Here is a 13655-nt window from a genome sequence, read left to right on the forward strand (position 1 = left end):
AGTCTTTGCTGTGAAATGTACAACCAGGCAGAGGAAACCTGCAGGAACAGCTAATTATATTCTGAAATAATCAGAATCACTATCATTTAACACAGGTGGAGGAAAATTTACTTGGTGTGTGATTTTGAAGGTGATTGGTTACACCTGAGCACATTTACACTTGCTATTATAAGTGGGGTGGACACTTATTCAACCAAGATATTCGAGTTACCTCCATCACCAAAGGTGGAAGGAGGTTATGTTTTCACCCATATATGTCTGTCTGTCTGTGTGTGTGTCTGTGTGCAGGATATCTCAAAAAGTTGTACATGGATTCAGCCAAAACTTGGTGGACATGTTGGGTTTTTGACAAGGAAGAAGTGTTTCAATTTTGGTGAAGATCCAAATCCAGATCCGATAAATTTTCAGCGATTCTTCACCATTGAGAGATGGGGCAAAACTGATATATATCATGATATCTCAAAAAGCTGTGGACAGATTCGGATGAAACTTGTTCGGCAGGTTGGGTGTGTGACAAGGTCGAATCGATTAGATTTTGATGAAGATCCGAATCCGGATCCTGATATAATAATTATTTTATTGTTAATGGGATTCTTTGCCATTGCGAGATTGTACCAAAAACGATATTTAGCATGATATTCAGAAATTGTATTGGGCCTGATATGTTCTCCTGAATTTGGCATTGCATGGCGGAGGTATGCGCTCTTGCAAATGTCCTTCTAGTTTTATATTTTTAAAATTAATTTTCTGAAATTTGTGGAATTTGTTTTTCACTTGGAAGTTGTGGGTTATGATGTGTAAATAAAGGTGAACATAGTCTGATTTAATGAAATTTAATTCCAGGCTACAAGGCAACAAAAGGTGAAATTTTTGAAAAGGGGTGTGGACTTCCTATGGGAACTGTGTGCATGTTTATCCGCTCTTTCCCCCTTGGTTGGACAGCTGACCTCACACCACCCACAACTGTAACCTGAAACTCAACCCAAAGTACTTCGAGGACCCAAAAGACCCCCCCCTCCAAAGGACTCAAAATACCCAAACGACCCTGAGGACCCAGATAACCACAAAAGAGCCAAAAGACGTAGAAGACCTAAACGACCCTTGAAGATCTATTGAGACCCCTTTTACCTTTAAGACCTTTTCGACATTTTGGACATGTTTGGATCTCTTCACAACCTTTAGAGTTAGACCTTTACAGCCCTTCAACTCCCTTTTAAACCCCATAGACCTCAACACCCTCCACCATTTAGAGCTTTAAACCACTTGGACCTTTTTGTATTACAAACAAGCTGAATTCCATGAATGATCCCGACGTTGAATGAAAGCTGATTGCCATATGATGTTGAAACTTGGGCAGCTGATTACCAGACAATATGAAAAAAATAACAATTAATACCATGAATGATCGCGAGGTCAAATAAAAGTCGATTACTATATGATGTTATTGATATTGATGATACTTACACAGCCGATTACCAGACATAACAAGATGGCGACTATGCGTGACCCCCACCCCTTGTATGTCCTGACGTCGATTTTTTCGATGAAATAAATGTAGATACAAATTCCTGTCAGCTTGACGACACAATGGAAGGTGACATTGCAGTTAAAGATGACAGAAACACATCTTTCCATATCTTAACGAAGACACATCCTTTGTGCGTGACTGTTTAAACGGTGAAGACGGACTGACCACGTGCCTTGGGTGTGGCCTAGCTCTATGATTTACAGGAGCTCTGAAGCGCTCGAGCTGTGATCGTTTACTGATCTCGTGGACGGTCTGACGACCAATCACAGCAATGACGTAAATGTGAGGAGATTGAGGAGGAGAAAACAATTTGAAAACCCCTCCTATTGACAGAGTCAAACGTCAGGTAATAAATATAATATCACCTATATTACAAATAAATTTGTACAAAAGGAATGTTTGTATTATAATTGGTAGAAATCATGACAACACAGGAAACCTGTCTTGTAAATCTCTGTAACGTCGTGTGGAGAGGCTTAGCCAGCTTAGCACACTCGTCATTAACAATACAGAACCATACAAAAAATGATACCAGTTTAAAAAAACCAAAAAAGTGTAGGCCTCTGGACTAGCGAGCGTTACTGATACAGCACTACGTTAACAACCGAATACATTTTAAGGACACAGAACAATTTCCCATCTCAATTACTCCAGTATTTTCACACCTTCCACTTTAATTTATTTGGACACAGACTGGTAAGATGTTAAATGCATTTCATTGTTTTGGGTTTGTTTTTGACATACTCAGTCAGGTTACATGTACATTGTCCATCACAGTTCTGACTGATACAAATTTCTCACAAAGTCTCAAAAAGTCACACTTGGCACTAGTCCTTATGAAAGAAAACAACACAGCAATATTAATTGCTTTAAGGAACTGAAAAAAAACTATTAAAAAAAATATAGAAATATAGGTTGCTTCAAGTGAAGTTCCAAGTTTTGTTTTTCTTGCCTAATTCCTTCGGCAAAATCACTGACCTTTGTGTCGAGAACTGCCATGATTCTCTGCCTGGCCTCCCTCACACTGTCCCTCTTCCCACATACCTTGATATGTGGATCTGTGGGATGTAAAATGCATGTGGTGATCAGTACAAAACCTACAAAAGACCACATACGTGCTTGAAACAGTAAAAGTAATAACCCCTACAACTGCAATTTGTGTGAAACATCTGTTGTGTATTTACTTTCCAATTTATTTTCAGTTCTTCTTCTTATTCTTCTTTCCTATGTAGCGCAAGGCTGCTGGGTACCATCATTGGCTGAGAGTGAGGCTGTGCTACTGATGCAATGCCCTCTGCTGATGAGGGCAGGAATTTATAAATTTGTTCATGGTCCCGGCGATATATCGCATAGTCTTCGCGAAGGACAGCATGGGATTTTTAACAGCCACCAACTAATGCAGGCAGACAGGACGCCATTTTAACGTCCACGCAAAGGATGGCACACACAATGATAAATCACCCTGCCTGTGAAACAACAGGATGACAGTTTATAGCCTGACTAAGATTCCAACCCCGATGAAACAGCTTAGAGGTGAGGGTGTGTATCTCTACGCCATCCTGCCAGCCCCATCCTTTCAGTTGAAACCTTATCAATTCATATTCTGAAGAAACCCACAATATAAAGCCTAAATTGACAGAAAGTCATCAGTGGTGGCATTACTTGTCACAGTGTCACTCATCATTTGGCTCAACAAAGCGAGTTGAGAAGAATTATAAACACTGACATTGATTTGAGTGAAAACATACTCATTTGATGTTAAAAACCTGTTAATTGTTCCTGGTTATGTTGTAAACTGTGCTTCATGAAACAGGTAACCAAGGATGTAAGAAACCACACGATTATGACTATACAAGGAATTTTAAATGATACATTGATATGTGCTGCAAGTGAACATGATACACGACACAATTTGCATATAGATATGAAAGAGAATAATTGTCATTCAGAATTCAATCTTGTATTTTGATGATATTGGGTATTCACGGGTGAAATTGCAGAACTTTAAAAAAAGGAAAGTGGAGAGGAAAACGACTTCTTACTCGGGTATACTCCACTGGAAAAAAGTTGAAAATTTTATGTCAAAATATGCATTTTGGGGATGATAAAGTCCAAATTATAACAAAAAAAAAACGATGCAAATGAAACGGATATTTGGGGAAGAATTTCTTTATTTCACCTGAACATCCATTTCTGGGAAGAATATTTTCAGTTCGTTGGTAGAGCATTTTGTTAAAAAATAAATGAATACTGAATACCATATACCTTGTTCAATGATGAAATTGTTCCCAAGAATTACTCCACAAATGAAGATCTTTATGTCCTGAGATATCAAATTAAATTACAAGTCCCCATTTTAGTTGCCTTTTATGCTATGCAGGTAATACCCACCTGAGCTCCTGACCTCGGCCCACCTGAGCCCACCTGAGCCCCTGACCACATACAAAGCTTTCGTCCACAGCCTGATGGAGTACTGCTCTCCCCTCTGGGCTGGTGCTCCTACCTCCCACCTTTCTCGGCTTCACGCTGTGGAAACCAAGGCATTTCAGATCATTGGTATCTCCAGCGATGAGGCCGAGTCTTTGAGCCTCTCACTCTTTCACCACAGACAGGTCGGAGGTCTCTGTCTTCTACCGTCTCCTCTCCGGTATCGCCCCCACCCCCCTGCTCTGTCTGCGATTTGTACCCACCATATTTCCGCAGGGAGCTCAAGGTCTGCCAACAACCCCCTTCTGGTAAAACTACCAAAATCATGAATCACTGCTCACCTTCACTCTTTCATTCCTCTTTTTTCCTGCCTTTGGAATAAACTCCCACACTCTCTTCAATCCCATTCTTCCCTTCAGGTCTTCAAAACAGCTGTTCACCACTCTATCTTGTCGTCCTCCATCCAAAACCACTATCTTTTCTACCCCATTAATCCATCCCAAACTCACCTCCTTCAAATTTCCTGCTTTCCTTCCTGAAAATCCCTGTAGTGTCCATCTTGTATACTCCATGTTCTCCGCCCCATCCCTCTCCATTCCACAGATCTCCTAATGTCTCTGTTCCCCACGGTTTTGTCCTTCCCTCTCCTGCCCCTCTTGTCTCGTGCCCGCCTTGCTGTACGGTGTGTGCTAGCTCTCATATGAGCCTTGACAATGTATACAAAAAAAAAATAAAAATGCAGTGGATAGGTTCTTGCTCCTACGAACAGAGAAAGTTTAACACGGATTAAACATGTTATTATTTATTTTTAAAGAAACAATGAATACCCCACCCCCCAAGACTTTGGCTTTTTTATTGGATGAACACAGCTGCTGCTCTTCATTCGCTGTTCGGCTCTCCATTTTTTATGTTGAAGGCTTCAGTCACCGACTAAATAGTCCTCATCGAGGCCAAGCCGTAAATAAAAGAACTGCATTGACAGAAAAGTAAGGAAAGAGAGAACAGTCTCAGAGTTTTTGAGGAAGTAAGAAATCTGCTTTTTGAAAAGGGGAAGGTCATAAGTGTTTGGAAAGACGTGAGAAGGTAAAGAGTTCCAGAGTTTGGCAGTGGAGGGGAAGAAACAAACATCGTAACGGCCCATCCTTGAGTTGCCAATGGGCACACAATAATCATGTGATGTAGTGGCTTGTCGAGTATTCCTTGATCTCGCTAATGGTGGAGGAACACAAGCAGCAAGTTCTTGCGAGCAGAAACCAAAGTAATATCTGTAGAAAAGAAAAGAAAAGAAGAGCCTACTATGTGGCATAATTTGAGCGGGTCGAGTTTTGAGGTCACATTGGTAGAGTTGACGAGTCGCATAACTTTGAATTAAATTCTGTCCAGTAAGTATGTGGAGCTGGAACCTCCCCAGATGTGAGAGCAGTCCTCCACACAAGGACAAATCAATCCTTGATAGAGTTGGAGCAACTGTTCAGAGGAGAAGAATCTTCGACATCTGAACAGGACTCCTAATTTCTTTGAGGCAGACTTAGCTATTTGCGTAATGTGTGGATTCCAGGATAAATTTGATGTTAGAGTAATACCTCGAAGGTTTATTGTATCACATGGTGTAATTGCTGACCTTTCAAAGGAGATTGGAGAATTGAGAGGATTTTTATAGAGAGAGATGAGAAGAAATTGACTTTTGAAGCAGTAAACTTAACGAGATTACATTTACCCCACTGGGAGATCTTGTCCAAATCCGAATTTAAAGAGGTGGCTGTGATGAAACAAGGTGTAGATCGAGTGAGGGAAGATGGGGCAGATAGGAAGGACATGGAGGAATGTAATGTTGAGTCATCAACATACAAGTGAATGTGATTATTTGTGGAAGAAACAACATCATTGATAAAAGAAGGAAGAGTGTTAGGGACAGAACGGAACCCTGATGTCCACCGCTGTTGATAGGGAAGGGGGGGGGGGGAGATGTTGAACCATCAACAATTACCGAGATAGAGCAGTCAGAGAGAAATCTCGATATGAGAGAGAAGAGTGAAGGAGGAAAGCCGAAACAGGGAAGCTTGGATATCGCTTCCGGTTCTGGCTTTGTAGCAACGGGAGTTTCTCTCAGGGGTTTCTGCCGACTTTCTCAAAAGTTAAGTGGCCGGTCGTTATCTGTCCTGTGTTAACTGTTTATTTTCTCACCAACATGTTACTGTGTGTTCCTAGCTCAGTTTTGTTTCAAAAATCGTGCTATTTTGTAAGTTTTCCACCTTGTCTTATCGGGCTCCTTGGGGCCCACCTGTCCTTCCCATCCAGGTGTATGATCGTTTTATTTGTATTCTCTCCCGATTACCATAATTTCCTGTTTTCCCCACTTTTCCCAACACCCCCCGTCAATTCCTCCCAACTACACACTCTGTTTCTTGTCTTAATTTTTTTTTAAAAAGAAACTCCCTTTCTCCCTGCATACCCACAAGTAATGAGTCTGATTCTTCTCCTTCTTCTTCTTCCTCCTCCTTCTGCCAGCATACCATCTTTATTCTATTTGAGCTGACCCACTCTCACCATTACCTTCATAATTTCTTCCTACAACCTTCCATTCTACAATCTTATGTAATTCTTCAAAAATCCATCAAAAACAATAATAATTTCCCTTGTATCCTTCCTAACTATACACCTCCTGTAACCACATGTCTCTCTCTATACTACCCTCTTCCTGGTACTTTTCATTCATCCATCAGCTTAACTCTGTGTTTACCGTTCCAAATTCACCATACACCTCCACAATTTTACTTCAACCTTTCCATTTCCGAATCTTATGCAATCCTTATTAATAAAATAAATACATAAATACATGTATGAATTCACTTTTAACTATACATCTCCCATAACCACGTGATCCATTTCCACCCCTTGCATTTACCAATCCAAATTCAACATTTACTTCATGATATTTTCTTCAACCTTCCCTTCACCTAACCTTATGCAATCTCTATCAAAAAATAATAAAATAAAATAAAATGATAAAAATGATCTCAAATGCTTAATCTTCCTCTTTCACACGTGTAGTTCTCATTACTGCATCATAATTCACGACTCTTCTTCTATTTCAAAAGACTGCTCTAAATTCGACTATGGTGTACGAGGTGCAGTGGAACACGAGAAGCAAGCGTGCCAGCATCAACTCCGCTTTATTGCGCGACCGGAAGTACATTCCTGCCACCCCTAGCGGGCGAGGCATGATATACGAAAACCCAATCACGTGATACAGCACACTCCTCCCCTCGTAAAATGACAAGTCAAATGATGAAAGGACAATCATAACATGACCACCTGAAACCCATCAACACTCATAATCCTCCAAGTACCGTGGCCGTACCCTGACCCGCCTCGGACGGGCAGCGCCGCCAGACAGACCAGGCTCAGACGCCTCCCGGCTCGGTCGAGGTGACACCCTCGCCGGACTCGCGCCATCCACAATAACAACCGCCCCCGGCCGACCAGCCTGCCCGACGTCCCCGGGTAGGACAGAATCAGGCGAAGACCACCTGGGCGTCGGCACATCCGGCCCTGGCGATACAACGTCTGGCGCCGGCGACATTACAGGCGGGGGTCCCACATCGTTCGGCCCGGGGGTGTGTGGGGGGGGGGTGACGTTGGACAGCGATCATGCATTTGATCCACGTGCCGCTTCCACACTTCCCCACCATCAGTCCGCACCATGCAATTCGCCGGCCCCAGTACCACAGAGACCACAGCCGGCACCCATTTGGAACTGTGGAAATAATCGCGCACCATTACCCGCTGTCCCACATCGAAGCCGCGCAGCCGCATCAGACACGACACCGCCCCACTCCCCGACCCTCCAGGTCGCAGCAAATCCAGTCTGGACCACAATGCCCGTCCATAGAGACGAATGGCAGGCGAATCACCCATGACAGGATGAATTGCGTTCCTGTAATGGAGCAAAAAGACATCGACCACCGTCTGCACAGGTGCAACACCCCCCCCCCCTCCTGCGCAAAGCCCGTTTCAACATCTTAACAAACGACTCAGCTTGCCCATTCGTCTCAGGATGATACGGTGCGGACCTTAGATGTCGAATACCATTTTGGCGCATAAACTCATCAAATACACCCGCGATGAACTGCGGACCGTTATCAGAGACCAGGATCACCGGTAACCCTTTATTAGCAAAGATCATCCGCAGTTTCTCTACTGTAATGTTTGCTGATGTATGCTGCATTACTACAACCTCCGGCCATTTAGAGAATGCATCGATCACAATCAAAAACATTTTGCCATTAACCGGCCCCGCAAAATCTACATGGACCCTCTGCCAGGCTCTGTCTGGGGTAGGCCATCATCCCGATGCTCGACGTGGGTTATCAGCATCTGTTTCGCACGTGGCGCAACGCTTAACCAACTGCTCAATGTCTTTGTCCAACCCCGGTCACCACAACAGGCTACGAGCAAGACCCTTGGTCTTCATGACGCCAAGGTGACTGCCATGCAGTTCTTCCAAACACCTCTGCCTGAACTTCGTTGGAATCACCGTCCTCATTCCCCACATAACGCACCGTTGGACCAACGACAGCTCCGATGTGCGTGACGTGAAAGGCTGAAATGCCGGTGTCGAAGGCAGATCGCTCCAATTCCCCCGTAGAAATCGCCTGGACGACACGGGCGAGCACCGGATCACGAGCCGATTCCACCGCGACCTGTCTGGCCGTGACCGGCCCGCTTTGGACCTGGCCCAGCGCAAACACATTGACCCGGTCGGCCAACTCAGACGCAGCTGGACCCTCCGCACACGGCAAGCGTGAGAGCTCGTCGCAGTTAGCATGCTTCTTGGTGCTTCGGAACTGAATATCATAATCGTAAGCATCAAGAAACAGACACCACCGCTGTATTTGCGCGGCCGCTACCACCGGCACACCGCGTTCGGGTCTCAGAATGAATTGAAGCGGTTTGTGATCCGTCTGCAAAGTGAAATGCCGCCCCAGCAGGTAGTGATGAAACCTCCGTACACCCCAGACGAGGCTGAGAGCTTCGCGCTCGATCTGGGCATATCCCCGTTCTGCTGCGGACAGGGTCCGGGATGCAAAACAAACAGGCCGCTCGGAACCATCGTCCATCCTGTGGGAGAGCACTGCCCCGATGCCATATGCAGAGCTGTCGCATGCCAATAGGAGCGGACGCGCAGGCTCGTAGTGCACGAGGACCGTATCCTCTGTGAGCAGTCGCTTGACGCGGTCGAACGACGCCTGGTGTGCAGGCCCCCAAGCCCAGCGCTCGTCCTTCCTGAGCAACCGTGTTAACGGCGCAAGTTGTGAGATGAGCCCTCACACGAACCTTTGGTAATACTGGGCCATACCAATGAACGAGCGCAGCTGCGTCTTGTCGCGAGGCGGTGGCATGTGTTGAATCGCTTCCACCTTCCGAGGACCTTTCAACAGCCCCTCCGGCGTGATGATGTGCCCGAGGTATTCCAAGCGCTGCTTGAAGAACGCGCACTTGTCCCTGTTCAAGCGCAGGCCGCACGCTTCTAGCTTTGTCAGCACTTGGGCAATGTTCGCAAGATGCTCGTCCGCCGTTTTCCCCGCAATGAGCACATCATCCAGGTAGGTCTGAGCGGGCAGGCCAATGCAAACCTGATCCATGGCTTTCTGCCACAAAGCTGGGGCTGAAGCAATCCCAAAACAGAGTCGGGTATATCGATAGAGTCCTTGACACGTGTTGATTGTCAAAAGCTCGCTACTACCGGGATCCATCGGCAGATGAAAATATGCATCACGCAGGTCTAGCTTCGTGAAGTATTAACTCCCCGCCAATCGCGCATATATTTCATCGATTGACGGCAGTGGATATTGCTCCACGCTGAGCCCCGGGTTAACCATGGATTTGAAGTCCCCGCACAATCGGACGTCTCCATTCCGTTTCAGCACAGTGACAACCGGGGTGCCCCAATCTGAGTACGACACCCGTTCGATCACTCCACAGGCCTCCAGCCTATCCAGTTCACCCTTGACCTTGTCCCGCAGGGCATACGGCACCGGACGTGGTTTACAAAAACGAGGAACCACCCCCTCCTTCAGGAAGAGTTTTGCCTCCATGCCCTTAAGTTTCCCAAGGTCGTCGCAAAACAAACCTTGATGTCTTTGGAGAATCTTCTCCAACTGATCCTCCCACCGGCTCGGCACGGGTTGCACAAGGTGAACTGCGGCCCAGTCTAGCCTGATGTGGGCCAGCCAATCTCGGCCGAGGAGAGACGGTCCCCTCCCCCTCACGTCGTACACCCGAAGCGTGGCGACCTGGCCTTGGTACCGCACAGACACGTCTGCCATCCCGACTGGCGTTATCTTCTCGTGGGTGTACGTGAACAGCGTGGGGTTGGACCTGATAAGCTTCAGGCCATTGAGTTTACGCGCGGTCTGTTCGCCGATGATCGACACAGCCGCTCCCGTATCAACTTGGAACGTGATTGGCGTTTTGTTCACTTTGACTTCCACCGTCATCGGACGCGCCGCCGCCGGGCCAATTGAAAACAGGCCCATCAACGGCCGCCGGTTCCGCCCCGGGTCGCCTTGCACATCGCCGTCCATGACCCTAACGGTGGCCGGCGCCCCACGGCACACACGCTTCAGATGACCCACCTTGTCACAATTCAAACACACGGTGCCTTTATACGGGCACGCACGGAGCAGGTGTCGACCTCCACATCCCAAACACGTCCGCGGGGCCAATTCGCCGCACGTGCAGCCACGCGGTGACGTCCGACCCGCACCGAAGGTCGAGCGTGCGTCCTGGGGTGCTCGCGACCCCACGTGGCCGGTGATGGCTCGAACATCCCCGCGAGTCTGCTTGACCGCTGTAGCCGTGCTGACCGCCGAGTCGAATGTAATGGCTTCACCCTTCAGCCGTAGAACCACCGAAACCATTTTCGCATCTTGTAAACCAGCGATAAAACGATCCCTGAGCCGAGCTGGATGCTCCCCCGCCGTGAACTTGCAGGCCACAGAAGAATGCTTAATCCGCGCCACGAAATCAGCGACGCGATACTCTGCCCCTTTCGAGAGGCGATCGAACTGGTACCGAGCGAGCTGTAATGACTTCTCCGGCGCCATGTGTGCTTTCATCTTCTCCACAATGTCCTGAAATGACAGCCCGTCATGACGGGGCTTGTCCGGCGCCACCAAATCACTCAGTAGTCAATAATGCTCCGCCGAAAGCGAAGCAAGCAAGATCGACTTCTGTTTGCTCTTGTCGACCACATCATTCGCGTGGAAATAGCATCCCAATTGCTCCGAAAACAATTCGAAGTCGTCTCCGACGAAAATGGGCACATGTCCGTTTTCAAACATCCTCGTCAGCCAATTAGGGTGTACGAGGTGCAGTGGAACACGAGAAGCAAGCATGCCAGCATCAACTCCGCTTTATTGCGCGACCGGAAGTACATTCCTGCCACTCCTAGCGAGCGAGTCATGATATACGAAAACCCAATCACGTGATACAGCACACAAAAGACTGCTCTAAATTCGACCTTTCCTTCATACCTTGTCCAAACAGTCCAACTGTGACAACGTTTCTTCTCTCCATTCTCTTAATTCGCCATTAAAGCTTCCTTCAAGAAATGTCTTTAATCACATTTCTGACCTAAAATGTAAAAAAAAAACTGTTTGCTATGCTTGTTCGCTTTCCTTCAATTGTAATTTTTTTCCAACGTCAGTGCCAATTCACCCCTCTCACCACTCCCTCTCAAAGCAAGCATCACACTCTTCCTCCTCCAAGCTTCCCTCTAACATTTCTCAAAAACTCCCCTTCACCTTTCTCCATCAACTCTCCCCACTCACCCTTCTCAAAGTTGCCCCCCTCGCAACCACAAAGCTGGCTCCTTCCCCTGCCCTCTCACCTCCATCTCATCACTCCACCTCCTCAAATCCTCAACTGCCTTCTGCCCCCCTCTCTTATAACTCCCCAATGTACCTCAACCCAGCACCACAGAGCCTTTTCTTCTCCTCATCCGGCTCCCGCCCCAAGCTCTTTTGCAATCTCCCACACTCTTTCAACAACTCTCCTTACCTCCATCCCTCCTCCATTGTCCCCCCCCTCCGCTCCCACCCCTTGCACCCAAAGCCTCCTCCCCTCACTTAATTAACAGTGTGCACCTCAAATATCCAGGGCCTTCACACAAACTTGACAGATCTTTTCATACAGTTGCTACTGACAAACCAGACATAATCTGCCAAACAGAAACTTTCCTCCCTCAAGACGTCCCTGACCCCCAAGTATGTCTCCGAGATTACTCCCTCTGCCGGTATGACAGACCTGAGCCTCATCCTGGTGGAGGGGTTGCTCTCTTCATCAAAGACTCTATTCCTCACTCTCTGTGCACTACCCTCACTCTCCTACACCCCCAGGAATACCTCTAGCTATGGCTTTTGCTCCACTCCCACCTCATATTTATATGTGTACTGTACCATCCACCAAACAGTGATGACTCCATTTACACCTCACTATCCAAAAACATGGACCAACTTCTATCCTCTCATCCCAACTCTCTCTTCCTCATATATGGTGACTTTAATTGTTATCATGCCAGTTGGATGGGTGTGGGTACCTCTCTCACCTGCCATGGCATTTCAGCAAAAGACTTCTGCGACTCATTGGGACTGACTCAATCTGTCAATTTCCCGACCCGGACCTCAAGCAATGATACTCCATTTCTTCTGGAACTGATTTTGACAAATTTCCCTGAAAATATCTGCTGTTCTTCCTCCGCTCCAATCGGTTCTTCTGACTAGGTGCTTGTCAAAGTAAACATCTCTCTGACTGTTATTAGAGAACCACCTCAGCAAAGTCAAGTCTGCATTTCACTCAGGCTGACTGGCAGGGTCCCCAAGCAGCCATCAAACTTCAATAGTGGTTTCCCATCGCTACTTTCTCCAACATCAACTCTTCCTGGGAATTCTATCAAAGAAACTTGCTCTCCCTCATTCACAGATTTCTCCCCTCTCCTCTTCAGTTGTCCTACCCTTCCTCCCGCCCTTGTTTCACTGAAGCTTGTGGTGAGGTAGTTGTCCTGAAATAATTTGCCTTCGCTTCATGTAAAGCAAACCCAACTGAGGGTAATCTCAGTTCCTTCCATAAAGCTCGGAACAAGTGGGTGTCTACCCTCAGGAGAGCCAGATGTTTCTGGTGTATGTTCCCCCTCCATCCCCTCCCTTACCTCAAATGGCCACACTGCTGACACCGCACATGAAAAGACTGAGTGTTTAAACTCGGTGTTTGCATCAAAATCTTGTGTCCAAAACCCATCACTTTCTGTACCCACCTTACCCAGTCACACCCAACTGTCCCAGGACTCTGTGTCCTTTTCTTCTGACAAAGTGGAGAGCTTGATGTCAAACCACAACTCAGATTCTGCAGCCGGTCCAGAGGGCATCAGCCCACATGTCCTAAAAACCTGCTCCTCTGCTCTTGCTCACCCTCTCTCTGTTTTATTCACCCTCTCATTTGCTCAAAGTCATCTGCCATCTGCTTGGAAATCAGCAAACATTACTGCCCTGCACAAAAATGGTGCAAAAACAGATACCTGCAACTACAGACCAATCAGCCTTCTCCCAATCATCAGCAAGGTTATGGAATCCATCCTCGATTCAGACATTAAATCCTTCCTCTTCTCCAATGGCTTGATTTCCGATCATCAATTTGGTTT

General features: G+C 46.7%; 1 protein-coding gene across 6 annotated transcripts in view; it reads right to left on the reverse strand.

The window, feature by feature from the left end:
• The window catches only part of BICC1 (BicC family RNA binding protein 1), a 360705-nt gene that overhangs the window by 195099 nt on the left and 151951 nt on the right, over positions 1–13655 (reverse strand). For all 6 annotated transcript variants that reach the window (XM_085883538.1, XM_085883536.1, XM_085883537.1 and 3 more), the window contains one exon: positions 2507–2586. In XM_085883538.1, the coding sequence (XP_085739664.1) occupies positions 2507–2586 (80 nt within the window). The remainder of the gene's footprint in view (positions 1–2506; positions 2587–13655) is intronic.

This window comes from Eptatretus burgeri, chromosome 5 (genome assembly GCF_056783735.1).
Source record: "Eptatretus burgeri isolate ZD-2024b chromosome 5, Ebu_testis_v1, whole genome shotgun sequence".
Taxonomy (NCBI): Eukaryota; Metazoa; Chordata; class Myxini; order Myxiniformes; family Myxinidae; genus Eptatretus; species Eptatretus burgeri.